The 26,423-nt window shown below is 50.1% G+C and overlaps 1 protein-coding gene across 3 annotated transcripts in view; it reads right to left on the bottom strand.

Annotated features, from left to right (window-relative positions):
• Positions 1 to 1,758: 1,758 nt before the first annotated feature.
• The window catches only part of LOC121298996 (cell adhesion molecule 4-like), a 48,004-nt gene continuing 23,339 nt past the window's right edge, over positions 1,759 to 26,423 (bottom strand). For 2 of the 3 annotated variants that reach the window (XM_041226419.1, XM_041226417.1), the window contains exons 3-10: positions 25,422 to 25,574; positions 22,908 to 23,042; positions 17,369 to 17,530; positions 15,297 to 15,387; positions 7,494 to 7,666; positions 5,737 to 5,763; positions 5,300 to 5,428; positions 1,759 to 4,241 (exon numbers count right to left, since the gene is read on the bottom strand). In XM_041226419.1, coding sequence (XP_041082353.1) covers positions 4,132 to 4,241; positions 5,300 to 5,428; positions 5,737 to 5,763; positions 7,494 to 7,666; positions 15,297 to 15,387; positions 17,369 to 17,530; positions 22,908 to 23,042; positions 25,422 to 25,574 — 980 coding nt within the window. In that variant the 3' untranslated portion in view covers positions 1,759 to 4,131. The remainder of the gene's footprint in view (positions 4,242 to 5,299; positions 5,429 to 5,736; positions 5,764 to 7,493; positions 7,667 to 15,296; positions 15,388 to 17,368; positions 17,531 to 22,907; positions 23,043 to 25,421; positions 25,575 to 26,423) is intronic. The other variant, XM_041226418.1, reaches the window with a different exon arrangement.

The following is a 26,423-nucleotide window of genomic DNA, read 5'->3' as shown; positions in this document are numbered from 1 at the left end:
GACCAGGACAGTGATATTTTGAAATTTACCTGTTTTCCAGAACATTCCAGATAGATTCAGTGCTGAGTAAACTTGGAGTAACTTCTAGAACTTTCCAGTAGTATAAATACAGGGGCCTTAAGCCCACCAGTTCAGTTTAGTTCCAGCTGCCTAAGTGGATGCATATCTGCATTTTTCTGAGATGGCATCAAGAGGCTGCAAGCATCCGGCAGACGCATTTTGCTATGTCTGGCCAATTTATCAAGACAAGAGCGAAAAACTACTCCGTGGAAGCATCTGCTAAGATGTGTGAGGCCTACAAGGCATATTTCGGCATGCCTGTCGGGGATCAAGACAAACCCTGGGCACCTCATTTCACCTGCGAGCACTGCAGAAAAACTCTGGAAGGTAAGATGGACAATTGTTGCTCAGAATTTTATGTTATAAAATTTGTTAAAATTTTTAAAATTGTAAAAGTTTTTAATTTTAAAATGTTTTACAATTTTCAATGTTATTGAAAAAATATCTATGAAAAATGTTGAGAATCTCTTACACATTAGTCATGGGTGAAATAAATGTATTTTTGTAGGATGGTACAGAGGGGAAAAGAGAGCCATGAAGTTCGCTATCCCAAGAATTTGGCGGAAACCCACTGACCACTCAAGCAACTGCTACTTCTGCATGGTGGACCCTTCCAAACGTCGAACTGGCAAGAATGCACCTGCTATCATGTATCCGGACCTTCCTTCATCCATCGCCCCGGTGCCACACTGCCATGAGCTCCCCGTACCCACTCCTCCGGAGAGAGAGCAGATAGAATAATTAGACAGTTGCATTAAAAAATGGATAAATGTACTATAAACGTAAAGGAAAAGAAACAACTGGAAATGATGACGGTAAAAGTTAATAGGTAAAGCCAATCAGTTAGTACTTGTTAATTGTTTACAAAGGTGTACATGAATGGGAGTGATTGTAGGTATGGCTAGCATGTCTCAGTATTACTATAATACTGTGTACTGTTTAAATATGATAGACTATTGTTGTTAGAAAACTCAATGGTGATCATATGAAGACAGGCTGCTGTACTGTGTAAAGTTCAACCAGATTTTTATTATTATTTTGCAGAGACCAGCAAGTGGAAGCAAAATAAATGTGCTGTACCTGAACTGAAGTTGATTCTCATTCTGCACGTGTTACACATGCGTTTTAAATGGTAAAATTGCTCTTCAACTCTCTTGCACTGTGATTGTGTTAGAAAGCGGGCGTGACACTGACACGTCCCAAGAGGCTTCTCTACTGTCAGTTTAACTGAGGCTGTCAATGCTGTCAGTGCCTGGGAGCAGGAATAATAAAACTAATCATCTTTATTTTAATATAGCACCTTTCACAGTGGAGCACCATCACAAAGCGCTTTACAAAATAGGAGACTAGGGTGTGTGAGCTATCAGCTGCAGAGTCACTCACAACAACGCCTCACCCCAAAGACACAGCACAAGGAGGTTCAGTGACTTGCTCAGGGTCCCACACAGGGAGTCTTGCTCAGGGTCCCGCCCAGCGAGTTGGTGGCTGAGCTGGGATTTGAACCCGGGTCCTGCTGTTTACAAGCCCGTTTCTTTAAACGGTGGAACACACAGCCTCCTAATATGCAGAAAGGAAAGTATTCCGCACCTGGTGTGAAGGCGAGTCAGGAGAAATCGATAACTCCATGTGGGAAACGAGTGACTGTTTTGAAAGTAATAACACACACACACACACACACACACACACTATAGCTGAATATTTTTTGTAACATTAAAAGTTTTTATTAGTTGTAAACACACCATCTGTCTGGCAGTTTCTGTACAAAATGGTTTTCCAAGAAAGGGTAGAAAATGACAAGTGAGGAAGATGAAGGAGAACGCCCACCATTAAAACACACAGAAGAAATAGACGAGACACACAGTGACTATATTACCCAGGACGTGTGAAAAAGGAACAGTTTCAAATGAAAAACCATGAGAAACACACACTGACACGAGACGCAGAGTCTCCTCCAGGAGCCAGCTGCATTGCAAGAAGGGAAGAGATAAACGAAACTGCATTTTAAACTTGATTTTCTGAACCTTGTTTTTAATAAAATGCATTCTATATTGTGGGCAGACATGGGGGTGAACCACAGTTGTAAATCTGTAATTAAATGCAACTACAGTGTAACTAATTGAAGCTTGGCACGCCTGTGTAATTGTGATAGATTGCATCATTGATCCACGCATTTATTAATTTGTCATTCGATCCTTATGCTTGAGTTTAAGAATAAGACACACCTGAACTTGTTACCTAGACACACTGGGGGCTTGTCAAGCACACAGTACAACCTGGACTGGATCATGCTGCTATGCAATAGAAGTCTTATTTCCATCCCTTCAGATATAGGTAGAGTCCCTTATCCACACTTCCCCTTGCCTTGTGTTAAAGATATTTTTCAGCTGCTTGTTGTACTCTCTCTGTTGGTCGATATTTTAACGCTACTTCATCGTTACTGCTTCCTGGTACCGAATCAATCACTTCCTGTTCTGTAGGTTACAGAAAACATGATTTTTTTGGGGGGGGGGGGATTTACAGAGTGGGTTTCGCGCGTCTTTCGACGGCAGCGGCGCACGAACCGAATATCCCATTAAAAATCAGGATGGGTCGCCCCACTGAAATCGGGCTGGTGATCAGACGAGGGTCGCTGGTGTCGATCGGGCTGATTTTACCGTTCGAAACGAGTGAAGCAGCAGCTGCTTGGGTTTGTGAGGATCGCTGCGTTTCTTAAAAGACTCCGTGCAGGAGAACAGAGATCGTTTCTAACCCTGATAAATCAGGTCACAAGGACAGAAATAAACGTTAACCGTGCATCCTACCATAAATAACCATACAACATGTAAATAACGCTTACTGTTTTAGTTCTGAATCTTAGGGGAGAGGAGAGGGGGAGGAGGGACAAAGCATGAGGTGTTGAGTCAGTCAGCTACGTTTTCAGAAGTACACAGAGTATATTATATTATATTATTTTATTTAGCAGTAATGACATCTGTTTAGGTTTTAAAAAAGGTTCGCAATATCAATATATATATTAGCTTTTATTTTCACCTTATGGACAAAAAAAAAAAAATGTTAAGACAGAAAATTAACTATACAAAAAGCATAGCAATAAAAAAACACAATAATAATAATAATAATAATAACAACAATAACAATAATGATGATAATAAACGTGACATGTATTCTGATGCAACTTTTCCCAGTGTTAACACGAAGCTAACAGTCAGTCAATAGATTCCCTTTGTAATCCAGTCTCCTTTCTATACTAGCTGATTAAAACACAGGGAGGATGGCACTTTTACACGGGGGCAAGCTCTTGTGTTTGTGTCTCCGACCTCGTTTGTTTGACATCTCATCCGAAGGACGGAGCACCTCCTGGGGTCTCTCAGCACAGATCAGACACCCCCTGGGGTCTCGCAGCGCAGATCAATACAGGCTACGCAACTGGTTAGCGATCGCTTAAGAAAAGCTGCAGGGGCAAAATATTAGAAACACCTGCCATAACACTGTCAATGGGGGGAGCAGCCCGATTGGGCAGGAAGCGAGGGTGCAGGGGGATTTTAGAAGAAAAGCATCTATAGAGGGCATTCTTCATATATTTTTTTCTTTTTCTGAAAGAAAACCAAAGTCAATACTTGTATGGGGAGGTAATATTAAAAATGCCCCGTCCTTCCACAAAATAAAACATTCAAATAAATCAGCTCTTGACCAAAGCCAACGATATATATATTTTTTTTTTTTATCAGCAATGTAATGAAGCTGTATTTATATATATTTGCTTTCTCTGTGCTGACTCTTCAGTGTAAACGGTCCTTTGAAGACCAGCGCTACACTCGTCAGAAGCATTGACAGATACACACACAGTCACTAATTGAAAAATAAACTAATTTCTATGGCTAACGTTTCCACTACAAGTCTTGGTATCTACAGTGTACGCTACTCTCACAGAAAAAAAAATAAAAAATTAGAATGTACTAGCGCTAGGTTTGAATTATTTCCAAGGGATCCTTTGACTGTCTCTCGTCCCCCTGTCTCTGTCTGGCTCGTCCCTGCTGCCTGAGTTGTGGTTTGTTTGTTTTCTTTAGGTTTTTACAGTAAATATTCCTTCTTCCCCTCCCGGGTCTCGCTCCCGTTCAGGAAGGCCTCCTGCACCTCTCCGTGCTCATCCAATCCACTCGCCTCGTGGGTCAGATACGAGCCTGCGGGAAAAACACAGCTTAGAGGACTGCTGTCAGATTATACAGTCACGTCACTGTACAATCCAATACAGGAGAGGACAATACAACACAGTCACTGTACAATCCAATACAGGACAATACAGTCACTGTGCGGTCCAATACAACACAGTCACTGTACAATCCAATACAACACAGTCACTGTACAATCCAATACAGGACAATACAGTCACTGTGCGGTCCAATACAGGACAATACAATAGTCACTGAACAATACAACACAGTCACTGTACAATCCAATACAGGAGGACAATACAACACAGTCACTGTACAATCCAATACAGGACCACACATTCACTGTGCAGTCTAATACAACACAGTCACTGTACAATCCAATACAGGACCATACATTCACTGTGCAGTCTAATACAACACAGTCACTGTACAATCCAATACAGGACAATACAATAGTCACTGAACAATACAACACAGTCACTGTACAATCCAATACAGGAGAGGACAATACAACACAGTCACTGTACAATCCAATACAACACAGTCACTGTACAATCCAATACAGGACCATACATTCACTGTGCAGTCTAATACAACACAGTCACTGTACAATCCAATACAGGACAATACATTCACTGTGCAGTCCAATACAGGACAATACAATACAGTCACTGTACAATCCAATACAGGACCATACATTCACTGTGCGGTCCAATACAGGACAATACAATACAGTCACTGAACAATACAGGACAGTCACTGTACAATCCAATACAGGACAGGACAATACAACACAGTCACTGTACAATCCAATACAGTCACTGAACAATCCAATACAGGACAGGACAATACAATGCTATCTGATTATACAAGTTAGAATACAACTGTCTATTTCTATCACCTATCTGAAGAAGGCAGAAGCCAAAACATTGCTAAATTAAAAATGGCATTTCTTCATACACACGCACGCACACACACACACACGCACATGCACATATATATATATAAATAAATAGATGTGTGCGTGTATGTATGTATGTATTTATACAGTCACACACGGTTCTTACCTTTTTGCCTGACAGAGCACCAGATGGTTACAGTGAGCACAGTGATCACTCCGAACACCAGCACGGCCAGAATGCCTCCAATGACGGAGTAGGGAAGGTATCTCTGCGCCTCCACGATCGCACCCGGGTCTGTGGGGAGCACAACCAACATCGCTATTATTAATATTAATATTACTAGCATTGCCATTACTAGCATCTGCCCTGCTGCTGCCACTGCAGCGCCAGTCGAAGTGAAAGGGGTTCCGTTAATACTGCATGTCAAGTGAAGCGCTCGGCACAGTTCGGATTAACCAACGTCACAAAGGCTCCCATTGACAGCAGCCAGCACAGCACCGCTGAATGAATTATTATTATTATTTCAGATCTGAAGGCTGTAGAAGGTGGAGGCGAGAGACGAGGAGAAAAGGGTTATTAATGATTATTAATGGTTACTGTACCTTTGAATTCAATGACAGGAGGGGTGTCTGTACGAAGGGAAAACAAAACAGAAATCAACAACATGTAGGGTGACAAAATAAAAATATTAATGATGATCAAAATAAAAATATTAATAATGACGAGGGGTTCAGAGTTCAGGGTCAGGTAGATTTATTATTAGAGTTCTCTTTTACAGTTTTTAGGGTTCCATTTTAAATTTTCTATCCATAATTATTAGACCCTTATAGAGCTGGATTGAGAAATACTAAAAGAAACTCAAATTTCAACTGCGAAACTTTAACAAAAACCAAGTTTGATATGTTCTAATATTTATTCACAAATAAAAACATTTAAAAAAAAACAAACAAACCCTCAATCTATTTTTTTTCACACCTCTTATTTTTGGGTGGGATCTGGTTGAAATCCTATTTCATAAAACTATTTTTTTTCAGCGGGGGTGGGGGGGGTGTGTTAGAATTCAGGGTTCAGGATTATTGCACTGTTCTACCAGCAGGTGTCACTACAGCCCCGCATACAGCGCTGCCAGAATCACCCCCCCACCCCTTTGTCTTCCAGCTCGGTTCAGAATTCTAACACGTCAGCTTGACAATTAATTAATTGACTCGTAATAATGATTACCGAGAATGAATCATGTTTCTTTGCTCAGTGTCTGTGTGTGTCTACAGTCTCAGTGTGAGAGGCGTTGATCACCACAGAGAGATGGGAAGAGTCATATAAATAATTAGAATCAGAATAACATGCAGTAAAAGTATAAAACATTAATTCCCGTTCAGAATCACAAACTGCGCTGCGATCAACACGACAAGCAGCTGGCTTCTCTTAGCTGAGCAGCAGAGTCACTAAAGCAACGGACTGTAGGATTTAGGGACTAGAAGAGAAAACTCATTCCCCCCGGGTCTCTCTCAGTTTCTCTCGATGGTTTATTCCTGACGGTTGTATCTCCTCGCTCGGCCCCGGGCTGCTTGTTTTTTTTGTTTGTTTTTTTTTGAGTGCACTAGGGTTTTGTCACGAGGTCATCTCAGCAGGAGTGCTCCTTGTTTTCTGTTGTTTAAAATCAGCTCACTGTGGCAAAAAGTACTCCCAACAAAATCATTAATTCAACAACCAAGCCCCCCCCCGCCACCCCCTTTTCCCCCTCCCCCTCTTCCCCTCCACCCTCTTCCCCTCCCCCCCTCTCTGACAGACCCTTCTGTCTTTTCCTACGGTCAGGGAGATGCGAGTCGAGGTTATTAAAAAAGTCTCGGCCGGCAGATTTTTCACTTTTTTCGAGAGCAGAGAGAAAACAAAACAAACAAACAAACAAATAGCTATTGCGTCTCTTGGGTCTCTCTGGTGCGAGGTTATTTATTGTGTTTTTGTAATTTTTATTGCTTGGAATTCATCATGTTGAAGAGGGTTTTTTTCAAGCACCACTGGGTGAAGACAAAGACTCCCTGCTGATGTCACTCCCCATTAAAACAGCTGCACTTAGCAATACTACTAATAACAAGCAGAGTGCCGGTCTCGCACTCACTTTTGAAGGAAGGCATTCCAGAAGTTTCTACACATCAGCTAATGCAGAAGCAGCCTCGTTAGCAGCAGCTTTCCGCTCATTAACTTTTTAATTTAGATTCAGGCAATGAATGAATATGTTTATAAGTCTAATCCAGTCCCTGTGTTTCAGTGTCAGGATCTCTGTGTGTCCCAGCGTCTCTGTGTGCATCTCAGTGTGTCCCTGTGTCAGTGCGTCTCACTCTGTGTCAGTGTCCCTCCTTACCGTACACCACCAGTGTGTACTCGTCGGCCGCACGCCCGTACTGGTTGTGTCCCTCGCACACGTAGGTCCCATTGTCCAGCGCGCTGAGCCGGGGGATGGTCAGCAGGGTCCCCTGGGTCTCTGTCCTCTCGGGGAGAGAGCTGTTGAGCCGGGACCAGAGCACCGCGCGGGGCCTGGGGGAGGAGAGGGAAAGAGACATTACTGACAGAGCAGGGAAAAATAACTACAGGGGGGGGGGGTGGGGGGGGGGGGGAGGGGGGAGTGGGGAGAGAGAGGGAGAGAGGGAGAGGAGAGAGAGAGGAGAGAGAGAGAGAGAGGGGGTGAGCTGGGTGGTGGGATCAGTCTGGCCTGGGGGAAGAAGGGGTCTCGAGACCATTACTCTCAAGCAGGGACTCGCCCCTGACTCGCGTGGCACGCCCCCGGACCCCCTCCTCTCCCTTTCTCTCGTAATGGACTGTCTCGTCCCCGTTTTGGGGTTATGCGGTCCCCCCTGGGGGATCAGAGCACGTTCTCTGGCTCGGGCCCTGTGCGGGGCCTGGGAGGAGAGGGAAAGATACCTTATACTGACAGAGCAGGGAAAAATACCTACAGGGGGGGAGGGGGAGAGAGGGAGAGAGAGAGAGAGAGAGTTGTTGAGCTGGGATCAGAGCACCGTGCGGGGCCTGGGGGAGGAGAGGGAAAGAGACATTACTGACAGAGCAGGATAAATAACTGGTGATCCGAGGAAATAAGTCACGGGCCTGGAGAGCCCGGATGGGAGAGGGAGAAGAGACATCCCTTTTGAGCTGGGATCATACACACTGTGCGGGGGGGAGGAACAAGGGAAAGCTTTATTTACTGACAGAGCAGCTAAATAACTACAAGGAGAGAGAGAGAGAGAGAGAGAGAGTTGTTGAGCTGGGATCAGAGCACCGTGCGGGGCCTGGGGGAGGAGAGGGAGGGGGAGAGGGAAAGAGACATTACTGACAGAGCAGGGAAAATAACACACAGGAGGAGGGGGTTAAAAGAAAGGAGCTTCCCTGTTCAAATCCCGGCTCAACCACTGACTCACTGTGTGCGTGTGCGTATGCGTGTGCGTGTGCTACCCTGAGCAAGTCACTTCACCTTCGGGTGAGACGCAAAACAAACGCGGTCCTATTGGAAGAGACTCTGCAGCAGCAGCGGTTGTTGATGAAGCAGAGCTCACCCCCCTGGTTTCTTTGGATAAAATAACCCTACCAAACAACAAAATCATCATCATCTAGACCATAAGGACAGACTGGTTAGGGTAACTGCAACACTTCAGTCCCAAATGCAGGAGAGTCTCCCTGCAGAAAAGACAATGAATGAAGTCCAGTGTTACTGAATTCACAGAGGAGTCTGCGAGGGCTGCCCTGGAAACTCGTTAGCTGAGATTTAGTGCCATTATTTTCCTGGGTCTGAAGCGTGACTGACGGGCTGAGCAGCGATTTACCACTGCTTCAGTTTCATTGAAAAAAAAAAAAAGCCAGCTGAGCTCTGTAAGCAGAGGAAGGGTCGAATCTCAAATCCGCCCGCACCGCGACGCTCTGTTCACAGGAGGTGTGGGAACATGCCGGCTGGATCTGCTTCACTCTCAGCCCTAACACGCTCCATTCGAATCACATGACTGCGTGAGCTTTGAGCTCTGCAAGACCCCCCCCCCCCGCTCACTCTGTGATCTGGACTGTGCTACACGGGTCTGAGGGGAAAGAACTACCTGGCAATCGAAGAACAGAACCTGAACTCTGTCAAATGCACCTTAACACACAGACTCGCCATCTGTCTGTCTATCTGCAGAGTTAAACAAAGTTTAACAATTCTGTGCATCACGTTCCGCTTGTGTTTTGTTTTACGATTTTTTTTTTGTATTGAAGCAAAACAAAAGAAACGAAAACGCGGTTTCTGTATCATTGAGGTGAACGAGTTCTTACAACCCCGCAGAGACATTAATCTAGAAAAGAGCCTGACTGGACGCCGGTAATGGCGGAGGAGGAGGAGGAGGAGGAGGAGGAGGGAGGAGGAGGAGGAGGAGATGACTGGACGCCGGTAATGGCGGAGGAGGAGGAGGAGGAGATGACTGGACGCCGGTAATGGCGGAGGAGGAGGAGGAGGAGGAGGAGATGGCTGGACGCCGGTAGAGGAGGAGGAGGAGGAGGAGATGACTGGACGCCGGTAATGGCGGAGGAGGAGGAGGAGGAGGAGATGACTGGACGCCGGTAATGACGGAGGAGGAGGAGGAGGAGATGACTGGACGCCGGTAATGGCGGGAGGAGGAGGAGGAGGAGATGACTGGACGCCGGTAAGGAGATGACTGGACGCCGAGGAGGAGGAGGAGATGACTGGACGCCGGTAATGGCGGAGGAGGAGGAGGAGGAGGAGGAGATGACTGGACGCCGGTAATGGCGGAGGAGGAGGAGGAGATGGCTGGACGCCGGTAAGGAGGAGGAGGAGGAGGAGATGACTGGACGCCGGTAATGGCGGAGGAGGAGGAGGAGGAGATGACTGGACGCCGGTAATGGCGGAGGAGGAGGAGGAGAGGAGGAGGAGGAGGAGGAGGAGGAGATGGCTGGACGCCGGTAATGGCGGAGGAGGAGGAGGAGATGACTGGACGAGGAGGTAATGACGCCGGAGGAGGAGGAGGAGGAGATGACTGGACGCCGGTAATGGCGGAGGAGGAGGAGGAGATGACTGGACGCCGGTAATGGCGGAGGAGGAGGAGGAGATGACTGGACGCCGGTAATGGCGGAGGAGGAGGAGGAGATGACTGGACGCCGGTAATGGAGGAGGAGGAGGAGATGACTGGACGCCGGTAATGACGGAGGAGGAGGAGGAGGAGATGACTGGACGCCGGTAATGACGGAGGAGGAGGAGGAGATGACTGGACGCCGGTAATGGCGGAGGAGGAGGAGGAGGACTGGACGCCGGTAAGGCCGCGAGGAGGAGGAGAGGAGATGACGGGACCGCCGGCCATTGACCGCTGGACGCCGGTAATGGCGGCGGAGAGGAGAGAGAGATGCCTGGGACGCCGCTCGGTAATGGAGGCGGAGGAGGAGATGACTGGACCCTCTAGGAGGCCAATTACTGACTCCTCCCTAATGAGAATTGACTGTACTCGCCGTAAGGCGGAGGATGAGGAGATGACTGGAACGCCGCCTAATCGCCCGGCGGCGTAGGAGAATGGAGGAGGAGGAGGAGGATGAGATGACTGGACGCCGGTAATGGCGGAGGAGGAGAGGAGGAGATTGCTGGCCGCCGGTAATGCGCGGAGGAGGAGGAGGAGATGACTTGACTGGACGCCGGTAATGCCTGAGGAGGAGATGACTGGACGCCGGTAATGGCGGAGGAGGAGGAGGAGATGACTGGACGCCGGTAATGGCGGAGGAGGAGGAGGAGATGACTGGACGCCGGTAATGGCGGACTGGGAGGAGGAGGAGGAGGAGATGACTGGACGCCGGTAATGGCGGAGGAGGAGGAGGAGGAGGAGATGACTGGACGCCGGTAATGGAGGAGGAGGAGGAGGAGGAGATGACTGGACGCCGGTAATGGCGGAGGAGGAGGAGGAGGAGATGACTGGACGCCGGTAATGACGGAGGAGGAGGAGATGACTGGACGCCGGTAATGGAGGAGGAGGAGGAGATGACTGGACGCCGGTAATGGAGGAGGAGGAGGAGATGACTGGACGCCGGTAATGGCGGAGGAGGAGGAGGAGATGACTGGACGCCGGTAATGGCGGAGGAGGAGGAGGAGATGACTGGACGCCAGTAATGACGGAGGAGGAGGAGCTTCTTACTAGTCCTGAAGATGACTAGACCGACTTGGACGGCCGGTAATGGCACCGGTAATGGCGAAGGAGGAGGAGGAGATGACTGGACGCCGGTAATGGCGGAGGAGGAGGAGGAGGAGGAGATGACTGGACGCCGGTAATGGCGGAGGAGGAGGAGGAGATGACTGGACGCCGGTAATGAGGAGGAGGAGGAGGAGGAGGAGGAGATGACTGGACGCCGGTAATGGCGAAGGAGGAGGAGGAGATGACTGGACGCCGGTAATGGCGGAGGAGGAGGAGGAGGAGGAGATGACTGGACACCGGTAATGGCGGAGGAGGAGGAGGAGGACTGGACGCCGGTAATGACGGAGGAGGAGGAGGAGGAGATGACTGGACGCCGGTAATGGCGGAGGAGGAGGAGGAGATGACTGGACGCCGGTAATGGCGGAGGAGGAGGAGGAGATGACTGGACGCCGGTAATGACTGGACGCCGGAGGAGGAGGAGGAGGAGATGACTGGACGCCGGTAATGGCGGAGGAGGAGGAGGAGATGACTGGACGGTAATGACGGAGGAGGAGGAGGAGGAGGAGATGACTGGACGCCGGTAATGGCGAAGGAGGAGGAGGAGATGACTGGACGCCAGTAATGACGGAGGAGGAGGAGGAGGAGATGACTGGACGCCGGTAATGGCGGAGGAGGAGGAGGAGGAGGAGATGACTGGACGCCGGTAATGAGGAGATGAGGACGCCGGAGGAGGAGGAGGAGATGACTGGACGCCGGTAATGACGGAGGAGGAGGAGGAGGAGATGACTGGACGCCGGTAATGGCGGAGGAGGAGGAGGAGGAGATGACTGGACGCCAGTAATGACGGAGGAGGAGGAGGAGGAGATGACTGGACGCCGGTAATGGCGGAGGAGGAGGAGGAGATGACTGGACGCCGGTAATGACGGAGGAGGAGGAGGAGATGACTGGACGCCGGTAATGGCGAGGAGGAGGAGGAGGAGATGACTGGACGCCGGTAATGGCGGAGGAGGAGGAGGAGATGACTGGACGCCGGTAATGACGGAGGAGGAGGAGGAGGAGGAGATGACTGGACGCCGGTAATGGCGGAGGAGGAGGAGGAGATGACTGGACGCCGGTAATGACGGAGGAGGAGGAGGAGGAGGAGGAGATGACTGGACGCCGGTAATGACGGAGGAGGAGGAGGAGGAGATGACTGGACGCCGGTAATGACGGAGGAGGAGGAGGAGATGACTGGACGCCGGTAATGGAGGAGGAGGAGGAGATGACTGGACGCCGGTAATGACGGAGGAGGAGGAGGAGATGACTGGACACCGGTAATGGCGAAGGAGGAGGAGGAGATGACTGGACGCCAGTAATGACGGAGGAGGAGGAGGAGGAGATGACTGGACGCCGGTAATGGAGGAGGCGGGAGGGAGGAGGAGGAGGAGGAGATGACTGGACGCCGGTAATGACGGAGGAGGAGGAGGAGGAGATGACTGGACGCCGGTAATGGAGGAAGGAGGAGGAGGAGGAGGAGGAGGAGGAGATGACTGGACGCCGGTAATGGAGGAGGAGGAGGAGATGACTGGACGCCGGTAATGGCGGAGGAGGAGGAGGAGGAGGAGGAGGAGGAGATGGAGGAGGAGGAGGGTGACTGGACGCCGGTAAGGAGGAGGAGGAGGAGGAGATGACTGGACGCCGGTGATGGCGGAGGAGGAGGAGGAGATGACTGGACGCCAGTAATGGACGGCGGAGGAGGAGGAGGAGGAGATGACTGGACGCCGGTAATGGCGGAGGAGGAGGAGTAATGAGGACTGGAACCGGGAGGAGGAGGAGGAGGAGATGACTGGACGCCGGTAATGGCGGAGGAGGAGGAGGAGGAGGAGGAGGAGATGACTGGACGCCGGTAATGGAGGAGGAGGAGGAGGACTGGACGCCGGTAATGGACGGAGGAGGAGGAGGAGGAGGAGGAGGAGATGACTGGACGCCGGTAATGGCGGAGGAGGAGGAGGAGGAGGAGGGAGATCCTGACTGATGACTGACCTTTGGGACTGCACTCCTCTTTTTTTTTGGACTGTTGTTCGCCTGGCGGATGTCTGGAGTTGACCTCCTACCGGGGAGTTTTAGGAACGGTTGCCCTTTGTGTACCCTGATTTTTTGGCTTATGAACTTTTTTTTTTACAAATGACTTACTGGGAGGAGGAGGATCCTCCTGACTGTCCGCCGGTAATACAGAGGAGGAGGAGGAGGAGACTGACTGGACCCCCACTCCGGATGACTAGGGGAGGACGCCGGTAATGAGGAGGGGAAGTGACTGGTGCCGCCGGTAATTTTGAATTTTCCTATACCTTTATTGTTTTTTTGACTGGACGCCGGTAATGACGGAGGAGGAGCGTGCCGAGGAGGAAAGGATTGGAAGGGAGAGACCTGGACCGGGCCAGGACTTGGGGCCGTTGCCTCCTCCTCCCTCGGAGGAGGAGATGACTGGACGCTGTAATGCCAATTAGGTGCACTCCTCCTCCTCCTCCTCCTCGCTGAGACTGACCTGCGCCATTCGGAAAACAAAAGCCTCCTCCTAATTTCCTAGCTCCTCCTCGTCCTGCTACAGACCTGGAACGCCAGACGGAGGAGGAGGAGGAGATGACTGGACGCCGGTAATGGAGGAGGAGGAGGAGATGACTGGACGCCGGTAATGGCGAAAGGAGGAGGAGGAGGAGGAGGAGGAGATGACTGGACGCCGGTAATGACGGAGGAGGAGGAGGAGGAGGAGGAGATGACACCTGCGGCCTTACCTGCCTCCTCCTCTGCCTCCTCCTGACTTGGAGCTATTACCATGGACTTAGAACATGGAGCCCCCCAGCTTTCGTACTTCCAATTCAACTCCTCACGCCTTCCTGCCTCTACTGACTGCGGCACAATGATTTCGTATCGCGCTTGGAACGAAAGGAAATGGTCTTCGGGACCTTCCCTTTTATATCCTGGGAGCATCTCTCCTCCTCCTCTCCTTCCCTCGGTTTTCTTCTACGGTACCTACTGTGGTAAGAAAGCTACGGAGGAACCATTACTTCTCGCTCCGGATGCCTCCCTCCTCCTCGCGTCTTACCTGGCCTGCCATTACTGCTCCTCCAGCAAATCCGCCTCCTCCTCCTCCCTGCTAATCTCTTCTGCCTCCACCTCACTGACCTTCATGCCATTACTGCTTTCTCAAGATCTCCTTCCTCCTCCATCTCCCTCTTCCCTACCTTCTTTGCCTTTCAATTCAAGGGACACCCGGTTAGATCTGGAATTACTCACACTTCCCCTCCAATCTGCTCCCCGTGTGTCCGTATCTCGGTGTTCTCTCCTTTACAAAAGATGCGCCCGCATTGTGGGGTTCAAATCCCAAATCCCCACTGCCTGACCAGTAATGACGGCGCTCTGTCGATTTCCTCTCTGAAAAGCACAGCTGTTTACATTCCATTTAATTTCCTATCGTTTCCAGTCACTGCGGGAGTCTGACACGCTTCACTTAGATTTAAAAAAAAAAAAAAAATTCATCTCGTTCTTTAAGAATTCAATAGAAAGAGAATTTCAAAGCTCCACACGAGAGCCCCACTCTGCTGCAGGACTCTTACAGCTGCAATTGAAATTCTGCAACAGATCCACTCTGCTGGAGATAATTACCAGGGAATTAGAAAAGAATTACACCAGGCTTCGTACTGCAATGCAACGACAAAAAAAACAACACAACCCCCACGATCATTTCAGCGTACTGTGCCTCTCGTCACAAAGCAAAACAGCTCTCCTCCCCTTCCTCATACAAACCCTCCCAGCAAATCAGCAGACACTGGTCAGCAAATCTTCAAATCCCTCCTGCCTTTCACTGACACCAGCAGCAATATCACTGCCCCGCCTCCCTTTACAAGAGCGCCAAGCAGGGCTTTCAAATCCCCCCCCCCGAATTTATCAGGAAGCCAGTGCAGAATGGGAAGAGAGAGAGAGAGAGAAAGGGGGGGGGGGGGGGGGTGAAATACCAGAAAGCCATGGGGGCGAGTTACATTGGGTTTGCTGAGATGATGCAGTCCAGAGACAGGCTGTCCCCTTCTCTCATCACTCCAGGGGGGTGCTGAATCTTCACTGTTGGGGCGTCTGAAAACACAGACAGAGACACATTCAGAAACCTGCACAACCTTGACAAGAGAGCCTCACCCAGGCAGCTGCTTCTTAATTCACTCGGAACGGTAAAACCAGCCCCGATCCACACCACAGACCCTCGCCCCGACTGTCCACAGGGAAGGAAATCAGACTCCCGCTGCACAGCGGCGTGATCCAGTCCTGCTTTCACTAGGAGTTTAATAATCAGACTCCCGCTGCACAGCGGCGTGATCCAGTCCTGCTTTCACTAGGAGTTTAATAATCAGACTCCCGCTGCACAGCAGTGTGATCCAGTCCTGCTTTCACTAGGAGTTTAATAATCAGACTCCCGCTGCACAGCAGAGTGATCCAGTCCTGCTTTCACTAGGAGTTTAATAATCAGACTCCCGCTGCACAGCGGCGTGATCCAGTCCTGGGTCTGATTTCCATCGCTGCTAAGCCTTTGAAAACTTGGATGCAGCATCTGTGCATTTTATTGAGATTTAAAAACTGCCTCAGAAAAAAAATATAATAAATCAATGACAAAACGCATTAAGGCTGCATTTTGCTTGTCTCTTGACTGACAGCGTTTGCGTCTAATGTAATAACCGGAGAGATCTGGTGAACACACAGGGTCCCCTTCATTGAGTTTCTTCACTTTGTGAACACGACTCGTCCACAAAAATTAATTAAGAAACTCTCATAACAATGAAGTGACAGCTCCACTTCCAACTGCGAAGCGTCCCGCTGTCAACAGCCTGCAGAAACCCCAACAAGATAAACTAGCGACTGATGAGCGAGAATGGACTGCAGAGAGAGAGAGAGAAACAGGATACAAGATGAAAGGCAGCCCCATCGCACACCCGTACTGTGAATAAATAACCAGGCCGCTAGAGAAAGAAACGGGAAAGAGCCGGACCAACTGAGATTAACAGAGAGGCAAGATACACTGCTGGAGAGGGTAAAAGGGAGACGAGAGATCTCAGCTTTATTACTGTCAGGGACGTTGAGATGGAAAGTTAGATGAGGCATGCTTTTTTTTTTTTTTTTTTTTTTTTTTTTTAATTAATTTTTTACACATCTCAGGAGAGGACAGGACTAAGCTGGGAAGCAGGAGATCAGGTGTGTCACAGTGCACGTCGAGCGAGCGAGCGTGTGCTCGCGTTGCGCGTCGAGGGCGCGCAGGGCAGTGTAACCGGCGAGCGAGCGCGTGTGTGTGTGTGTGTGTGTGTCTCCGGCGCGTGTGTGTCGAAGGGCTTTGCTGTCGCGGCGCGCGATTTCGTGTCGCGCGTCCCCGCATTTACAACGCTTCGCGTCTTGTGTGTGTGTGTGTGCTCGCGGTGTGTGTCGAGGGCGCGCAGGGCAGTGTAACCGGCGAGCGTTGGAGAGCGCGTGTGTGTTTGTGTGTGTGTGTGTGGTGCGGCTCGCGGTTGTGCTAGCGGTGTGGAAGTTTCAGGGCAGTGTCCCGTCACCGCGAGCGCTTGCGCGACGTGTGTGTGTGTGTGTGTGTGTGTGTGTGCTCACGCTGTGCGTCCCGGTGTCACATTGTCCGCTCGCTAACGCGCCGCACACACCACACACGATCGAAACACCGCGTCCCCCGCGCGTCCCGTCCATTGAAAACGTGTGTGTGTGTGTGTGTGTGTGTGCTCGCGGTGTGTGTCGAGGGCGCGCAGGGCAGTGTAACTGGCGAGCGGGCGCGTGTGGCGAGCGAGCGCGTGTGTGTGTGTGCTCGCGGTGCGTGTCGAGGGCGCGCAGGGCAGTGTAACTGGCGAGCGAGCGCGTGTGTGTGTGTGCTCGCGGTGTGTGTCGAGGGCGCGCAGGGCAGTGTAACCGGCGAGCGAGCGCGTGTGTGTGTGTGTGTGCTCGCGGTGTGTGTCGAGGGCGCGCAGGGCAGTGTAACCGGCGAGCGAGCGCGTGTGTGTGTGTGTGCTCGCGGTGTGTGTCGAGGGCGCGCAGGGCAGTGTAACCGGCGAGCGAGCGCGTGTGTACTCACAGTGCACGTCGAGGGCATGCTGCGTGATCTTCCTCTGGCTGCGCAGGGCAGGATGCGTCGCCTCGCACGTCACGAGGGCCCCGTCGTCCCTCTTGCTGACCGCCAGGCGGATGGTGTTGGACACGCTGACCGTCTTGTCATTGTCCTGCTGGCTGGTCACTCCTGAGAGTGAGGGAGAGAGAGAGGGGCTTCAAAACACAGCATCATTCAAGCACTGCACGCAGAGCCAGACAGATCAGTAATAATAACAGATGAAAAGTAATTCCCAGAAATCAGTCACTGTTTCAGCATGTGTCTGTCAGTGGATTGTCTATCAGTCAGTGTGTGTCTCTCTCAGTGTGTGTGTGTGATTCAGGTGTCCTCAGTGCCAGCCATATTCCCCCTTCTCCCCCTCTCCCTCCTCTCTCTCTCTCTCACCCCCCTCTCCTCTCTCCCTCCTCTTTGTTTTTTCCAGAGAGGATGCAGCGCTCGTTTTTCTAAAGATTTATTTCTGTTCTGTTTCTACATTCCTGTGATTATCCCCCCCCCCCCTAGAGAGAGACAGAGACAGATGTTAATATTAAAGACGGGATTCATGAGACATAAAACAAATAAGGTCCTATTGAAAGCGACTCTGCAGGATCATTGACTCACTGTGTGTGTGTGTGTGTGTGTGTGTGTGTGTGTGTGTGAGAGACCCTGAGCGAGTCTCTTCACCTCCTTGTGCTCCGTCCTTCGGACGAGACGTAAAACAAACGCGGTCCTATTGGAAGAGACTCTGCAGCAGCAGCAGCGGTTGTTAATGATGCAGAGTTCACCCCCCTCAGTCTCTGTAAGTCTCTGTGCATAAAAGCATCTGCTAAATGACTCAATAATAATAATAATAATAATAATAATAATCATCATCATCATCCATAGGTTGTTGCAAGCAGACAAGGTCTTGTTTGATAAACAGCTCAGGAAGCTTTGCATGTAAAAAGTCTCAGAGCTCAGAGAGAGCTTATTATATCAAATATCAGCATTGTCTCTCAGATAAAAGACTTCACCACACACTCAGATAAAACAAAACCCTTCTACATCCCTTTGAATCTTAAAGAATAAAAATGACAAAAACACACTGTCCGTAAGTCACTCAACGGGTCCCTCTTGAAAAGCAGGATGTTCAGCTCTGGGGCTGACATTCTCAGAGCTCAGAGAAACATTCAGATTGAAAAGGAATTGAATTGCTTTGAAAAGGCTAAAAAAAACTAAAAAAAAAAAAAAAAAAAAAAAACAACACACACACACACACACACAACAGAACAAGGAGGCGTCGAAGGCCAAGGCATTTTTCAACACGACGTGTATTTGTGTAAAGAAATCAAAACTCCACACTGCAGAGCGCTCTACTAGTATAGGAAAAAGAGCTCCATTCTCCACACTGCAGAGCTGTATAGAGGTCTACAGGAAAGACAGCTCCATTCTCCACACTGCAGAGCTGTATAGAGGTCTACAGGAAAGACAGCTCCATTCTCCACACTGCAGAGCTGTATAGAGGTCTACAGGAAAGACAGCTCCATTCTCCACACTGCAGAGCGCTCTACTAGTATAGGAAAAAGAGCTCCATTCTCCACACTGCAGAGCTGTATAGAGGTCTACAGGAAAGACAGCTCCACTCTCAACACTGCAGAGCTGTATAGAGGTCTATAGGAAAGAGAACTCCACTCTCAACACTGCAGAGCTGTATAGAGGTATAGGAAAAAGAGCTCCATTCTCCACACTGCAGAGCTGTATAGAGGTCTACAGGAAAGACAGCTCCATTCTCCACACTGCAGAGCTGTATAGAGGTCTACAGGAAAGACAGCTCCATTCTCCACACTGCAGAGCTGTATAGAGGTCTACAGGAAAGACAGCTCCATTCTCCACACTGCAGAGCTGTATAGAGGTCTACAGGAAAGACAGCTCCATTCTCCACACTGCAGAGCTGTATAGAGGTCTACAGGAAAGACAGCTCCATTCTCCACACTGCAGAGCTATATAGAGGTCTATAGGAAAGAGAACTCCACTCTGTAGAGAGATTTAGGCGGGGCTATATTCCAATAAATTCTCGCTTTTATAAATCTGTTTAACCCCCCCCGGGTACTGTGCGATTCCTCTGTGTGTGTGTGTGTGTGATTCCTGTGTGCAGTGTGATTCCTGTGTGCAGTGTGATTCCTGTGTGCAGTGTGCAGTGTGATTCCTGTGTGTGAGTGTGCAGTGTGATTCCTCTGTGTGAGTGTGCAGTGCGATTCCTCTGTGTGAGTGTGCAGTGCGATTCCTCTGTGTGAGTGTGCAGTGTGATTCCTCTGTTCCTGTGTGCAGTGTGATTCCTCTGTGTGTGTGTGCAGTGTGATTCCTGTGTGCAGTGTGATTCCTCTGTGTGAGTGTGTGTGCACTGTGATTCCTCTGTGTGTGTGTGCAGTGTGATTCCTCTGTGTGTGTGTGCAGTGTGATTCCTCTGTGTGCAGTGTGATTCCTCTGTGTGAGTGTGTGTGCACTGTGATTCCTCTGTGTGAGTGTGCAGCGTGATTCCTCTGTGTGTGTGTGCAGCGTGATTCCTCTGTGTGTGTGTGCAGCGTGATTCCTCTGTGTGTGTGTGCAGCGTGATTCCTCTGTGTGTGTGTGCAGCGTGATTCCTCTGTGTGTGTGTGTGCGCAGTGTGATTCCTCTGTGTGTGTGTGCAGTGTGATTCCTCTGTGTGTGTGTGCAGTGTGTGAGTGTGCAGTGTGATTCTGTGTGTGTGTGTGCAGTGCGATTCCTCTGTGTGAGTGTGCAGTGCGATTCCTCTGTGTGTGTGTGTGTGCAGTGTGATTCCTGTGTGCAGTGTGATTCCTCTGTGTGTGTGTGTGTGCAGTGTGATTCCTGTGTGCACTGTGATTCCTCTGTGTGTGTGTGCACTGTGATTCCTCTGTGTGTGTGTGCAGCGTGATTCCTCTGTGTGTGTGTGCAGTGTGATTCCTCTGTGTGTGTGTGCAGTGTGATTCCTGTGTGTGAGTGTGCAGTGTGATTCCTCTGTGCGAGTGTGCAGTGCGATTCCTCTGTGTGAGTGTGCAGTGCGATTCCTCTGTGTGCGAGTGTGCAGTGTGATTCCTCTGTGTGTGTGTGTGCGCAGTGTGATTCCTGTGTGTGAGTGCAGTGCGATTCCTCTGTGTGAGTGTGCAGTGCGATTCCTCTGTGTGAGTGTGCAGTGCGATTCCTCTGTGTGAGTGTGCAGTGCGATTCCTCTGTGTGTGTGTGTGATTCCTCTGTGTGTGTGTGCAGTGTGATTCCTGTGTGTGTGTGACAGTGTGTGCAGGAACACACGAATTCCTCCACTGTGGCCACACCACCACACGTCACACTAAGGACACACACACACACACTGTTCACACTAAGGATTGTGTGTGTGTGTGTGTGTGTGTGTGTGTGCAGTGTGATTCCTCTGTGTGTGTGTGTGTGTGCAGTGTGATTCCTCTGTGTGTGTGTGTGTGTGTGCAGTGTGATTCCTCTGTGTGTGTGTGTGTGCAGTGTGATTCCTCTGTTCACACACTGTGGTGTGTGTGTGCAGTCACTCTGTGGTGTGTGTGTGTGTGCAGTGACACACCTCACACTGTGTGTGTGTGTGTGTGTGCATGTGTGATTCCTCCGTGTGTGTGTGTGTGTGTGCAGTGTGATTCCTCTGTGTGTGTGTGTGTGTGTGTGCAGTGTGATTCCTCTGTGTGTGTGTGTGTGTGTGTGCGTGATTGCTTCACTCTCTGGTGTGTGGTGTGTGGTGCAGTGTGATTGACACAACTGTTGTGTGGTTGTGTGGTGTACACACTACCAACACACATCACTCTGATCCTGTGTGTGTGTGTGTGTGTGTGTGCAGTGTGATTCCTCTGTGTGTGTGTGTGTGTGTGTGCAGTGTGATTCCTCTGTGTGTGTGTGTGTGTGTGCAGTGTGATTCCTCTGTGTGTGTGTGTGTGTGCAGTGTGATTCCTCTGTGTGTGTGTGTGTGTGTGTGTGTGTGTGGTTCCTCTGTGTGTGTGTGTGTGTGTGTGCAGTGTGATTCCTGTGTGTGTGTGTGTGTGCAGTGTGATTCCTATGACACACCACACACACACTACACACTGTCAACACTAATTCCTCACACACACACAGCACACACAGGAGACACACACCGAACACACACACACTGTCACACTAAGGTGTGTGTGTGCCACACGTGATTCCACTGTGTGCTGTGTTGTGTGCAGTGTGATTCCTCTGTGTGTGTGTGTGTGTGTGTGGAGTGTGATTGTGTGTGTGTGTGTGTGTGCAGTGTGATTCCTCTGTGTGTGTGTGTGTGTGTGTGTGTGATTTCTCTGTGTGTGTGTGTGTGTGTGCAGTGTGATTCCTCTGTGTGTGTGTGTGTGCAGTGTGATTCCTCTGTGTGTGTGTGTGTGTGTGTGCAGTGTGATTCCTCTGTGTGTGTGTGTGTGTGTGCAGTGTGATTCCTCTGTGTGTGTGTGTGTGTGTGTGCAGTGTGATTCCTCTGTGTGTGTGTGCAGTGTGATTCCTCTGTGTGTGTGTGTGCAGTGTGATTCCTCTGTGTGTGTGTGTGTGTGTGTGCAGTGTGATTCCTCTGTGTGTGTGTGTGTGCAGTGTGATTCCTCTGTGTGTGTGTGTGCAGTGTGATTCCTCTGTGTGTGTGTGTGTGTGTGTGCAGTGTGATTCCTCTGTGTGTGTGTGTGTGTGTGTGCAGTGTGATTCCTCTGTGTGTGTGTGTGCAGTGTGTGCTGTGTGATTGCAGTGTGTGTGTGTGTGTGTGCAGTGTGATTCCTCTGTGTGTGTGTGCAGTGTGATTCCTCTGTGTGTGTGTGTGTGCTGTGTGTGTGCAGTGTGTGTGTGTGTGTGTGCAGTGTGATTGTGTGTGTGAGTGTGTGCGATTCCTCTGTGTGTGAGTGTGCAGTGTGATTCCTCTGTGTGAGTGTGCAGTGCGATTCCTGTGTGTGAGTGTGCAGTGCGATTCCTGTGTGTGAGTGTGCAGTGCGATTCCTCTGTGTGAGTGTGCAGTGTGATTCCTGTGTGTGAGTGTGCAGTGCGATTCCTCTGTGTGTGTGTGCAGTGTGATTCCTGTGTGCAGTGTGATTCCTCTGTGTGTGTGAGTGCAATGTGCTTCCTCTGTGTGTGTGCAGTGTGATTCCTCTGTGCGAGTGTGTGTGTAGTGCGATTCCTCTGTGTGTGTGCAGTGCGATTCCTGTGTGTGAGTGTGCAGTGCGATTCCTCTGTGTGCGAGTGTGCAGTGCGATTCCTCTGTGTGAGTGTGCAGTGCGATTCCTCTGTGTGAGTGTGCAGTGCGATTCCTCTGTGTGAGTGTGGGCGAGTGCAGTGCGATTCCTCTGTGTGAGTGTGTGTGTAGTGCGATTCCTCTGTGTGTGTGTGTGTGTGCAGTGTGATTCCTCTGTGTGTGAGTTTGTGTGTGTGTGTGCAGTGTGAGCGCAGTGCGATTCCTCTGTGTGAGTGCAGTGTGATTCCTCTGTGTGAGTGAGTGCAGTGCGATTCCTCCGTGTGTGTGTGCTCTCTGGTCTCTCTCTCTCACCTGGTATCTCCCGGCGGTCTCTGTACCAACGCAGTGTGGCCGGGGGTTTGCTTCTGGGAGCAATGCAGGTCAGCTCCATCACCCCTCCCTCCACCACCTGCTCCTTCACTTCCACTTGAGGCTCTGCAGGGGGCACTGTGGTGCAGAGAAAACACAGAGTCAGAGACACACACACCACAGCCCACTCCCTGGTCTTTGTTCCAAACCCTAATCTAAATCATCTAACTGAACCAATTCAAACCTCCATCCACACCCTGAATTCGCCAAAAAACCTGGAGTGGAATTGCCCTCCAGGACCGGGATTGGACACCACTAGTCTAATCAACCCAGGGATAGAATCAAGACTCCTGCTGCAGAGGACAGTTTCACCAGGTTTTACTAGCAGCTCGATCAGCCCCCAGTGTGTCCAGGTAACAAGCTCAGGTGTGTCTTATTATTAAACTAGTGAAACCAGGACTGGATCAAAATGCTGTACAATGGAGTCTTATTTCCATCTTTGAAATCCATCTTAATCTAGTCCTAACTAAGGAACTCTGAAATATTAAATTACAGAAGACTTTGTTTTAATCTTGTTAAACTGTAACCAAATTTGAATGATAAGTTAAATAAAATTAAAAAAAAAACAATGACGATTAAAATCTGAGGAAATGAGCAATATACAAGCCCATTATTGCTTGTAGAGGCTTGGATCATTAAAAAAGTTTATTACAAAACTCAAGTGCAACGTGAAATTGGCTCACAGTGTGGTCGGTTTAAATTAGAAAATAAAACGAGAGGGAGGGGAGACGAGAAAGAGAGGAGAGGGAGGGGAGACTGAGAAAGAGAGAGGAGAGGTGAGAAAGACAATGAAGGTGAAACGAGAGAGGTGAGAGAAATTGGAGAGAAATATTCTCAAGACGAGAGCGGATGAAGGGTTTTTGATTTGGAGAGAGAGAGAGAGAGATATTGTGCGAGCAAGCACAGAGCGAGAGAGAGAGAGAGAAATACTCAAGCTAGTTGAAGGTTTTCTTTATTTCAAGAGAGAAGGACGAGCAGTGGGGGGGGGGGGGGGCGGGTGCGTGGGGGGGGGGGGGGGGGGGGGGGGGGTCACTGTTAAAGTATCATGTGATTTCCTTGAAATCAGGAAGTAGTCCAAAAGAGGCCGGCGAGTAGAATTCAATAGGGTTTGGATAATCAAGGCTCATTTCAAAAGAAATACAGTTTGAGAAGCAGCAACACTTTGAATAACAGCAAAACATCTGGACATGTGAACCACAGACACTGAACACACACACACACACACTCTCTTCCTATTAAAGCAAGTATCTAGTTTTCTGACAAGCGAGTTTTTTTTTTTTTTTTCTTGTCGTTACAAATCCTCAGTTCTGTTGCAGAGATCAGAGAGCTGAGAAAACACTCAATCTGTGTCTGGATTATTATAAAAATCACAGGAACAGCATTCTCCTCTCGCTCTCTCCCTCTGGCTGTCAGATACAGAAAAAAAAACACTGCCAGCTTGTTTTTATAGACTAGCCTGATTATTGATCAGCCTGGTTTTTATTTCAGCTTGCCTATAGAGCTGTGCGACCCCCTGCACACCAGGGGAGACCCTCGGGGATCCCCGAGCTCCCCTGACTGTGCGACTCCCTCCTGCACACCACGCAGCCGTGCCTTTACCAGGCGAGACCCTCGGGGAGGGAACCCTGCGTTCCTGACTGCGACTCCCCTGACTGTGTGCCTTTACCATTGGAGACCCTCAGGGACCCCTGCGTTCCTGACTGTGCGACTCCCTCCTGCACACCACGCGGCCGTGCCTTTACCAGGGGAGACCCTCTGGCGCAGACCGTTTTATTAGAGCTGCACTATGTCAATTGCAAGGGGTTGACCAGTAAGCGAAGCTGAGACCCATCACAGTGCAAGGTGCCCACCCCCTCCTCTCTCGAATCTCTCTCTCTACACTGACAGAGGGAGAGAGAAAAGGAGAGAGGATTTCTATCTCTCTCTCTCGCTCTCTCTCTCTCTCTACTTCTCTCTCTCTCTCTCTCTCTCTCTCTCTCTCCTCACTGCTGTGTAATGAAGCGAGTCTTCACTCTCTTCCACCTCGACAGCTATTGCTCTCCGGCTGATCTGATGTCCAGCAGGTAATTCTGCAGCATTAGTTAATAGCCACATGGAGGAAGCACATTTTCTCTCTAGAGTCCTGGTTTAATTTGGGGGGGGGGGGGGGGGGGGGTGGGGGGGGGGGAGCTGATTAAGTGTGGATCGAGGACTAAGTCTAAACTTGGCCCCGGGGGTTCCCAGGGTCAGATTTGAACCCAGGCCCCCAGAGGAAGGTGAAAGGCAGGACTGCAAGGCTGGTGAATTAGAAACTGTCTCCGATGGTGTCGTAGCATCAAGATCGGGGCTGCACGTGACCGTGCGAGCTCTCCGACAATCAGCGTGTGCGTGTGTGCGTGCGTGTGTGTGCGTGCGTGTGCTCGTGTCTTTCAACAGCATCTTGCCCTTTGTTAAAATTCAACCAGCAGGCCACCTTACCGAGCACTGTGAGCGTTGCCACCTGGTGGAGGGTGGCATCGGTGTAGAGCTGGCAGAAGTACCCCCCCTCATCCTCCACCCTGACGTTGGACAGAACGATCTTCACCAGCCTCGGAGTGAACTGAACCATCTGGAAACGCTCGTCCTTCAGGGCTGGGGGGGGGGAGAACGAGAGAGAGAGGGGGAGAGAGAGAGATAGCATTGATTGATCTCTTTCAAAAACACCAGCAAAGCCACATCTCCATCAGCACACACGCACACTCTGCTTCAATATGCAGATTTGCTGCGTGTAGGTGGATGGATTACCGATGTGGGATTTCTCCTCTTTTTTTTTTTTAATTCTTTCTTTCTTGCTGCCAGGTCTTCAGTATGTTTCTCCGAGTCAGGAGCAGATCTGCCAACACAAGCTGCTCATTCTGTAGAGAACAGCCTGGCTAGCACCCAGCCCCCCAGCTCTGCAGTGCAGCGCATCCTGCCTGCGGCGTGAATCCTTGTTCTACTGACTGGATAAACACAAGCTTTCTAAACATCTCGCTACGCTACACTGCCTTATACAGCCCTACACTGTGCTGTACAGCCTTGCCATGTACAGCCCTGCATTATATAGCCCTGCCCTGCATTATGTAGCCCTGCCCCACCCTGCGCTACACAGCCCTGCCCTGCGCTGCCTTGCGCTACACACCCAGCCCTGCCCTGCCCTACACAGCCCAGCCCTACCCTGCCTTGCGCTACACAGCCCAGCCCTGTCCTGCGCTACACAGCCCAGCCCAGCCCTGCCCTGCCCTGCGCTACACAGCCCTGCCCTGCGCTACACAGCCCTGCCCTACACAGCCCTGCCCTGCGCTACACAGCCCTGCTAAGTTTAGTTATACCCCTGTACAGACCTGGAGTTAAATCCCATTGTAATTATGCAAGTTGTCATTAAATGCAACCATGAGGTTAAATAAAATATTGAAAATATCGCTTTTAGCTGCAGATGCAGGAGCAGCTTGTGTTGGAAAG

This window comes from Polyodon spathula, chromosome 24, assembly GCF_017654505.1.
Source record: "Polyodon spathula isolate WHYD16114869_AA chromosome 24, ASM1765450v1, whole genome shotgun sequence".
NCBI lineage: Eukaryota > Metazoa > Chordata > Actinopteri > Acipenseriformes > Polyodontidae > Polyodon > Polyodon spathula.
This window is presented reverse-complemented; position numbering and strand designations above follow the sequence as displayed.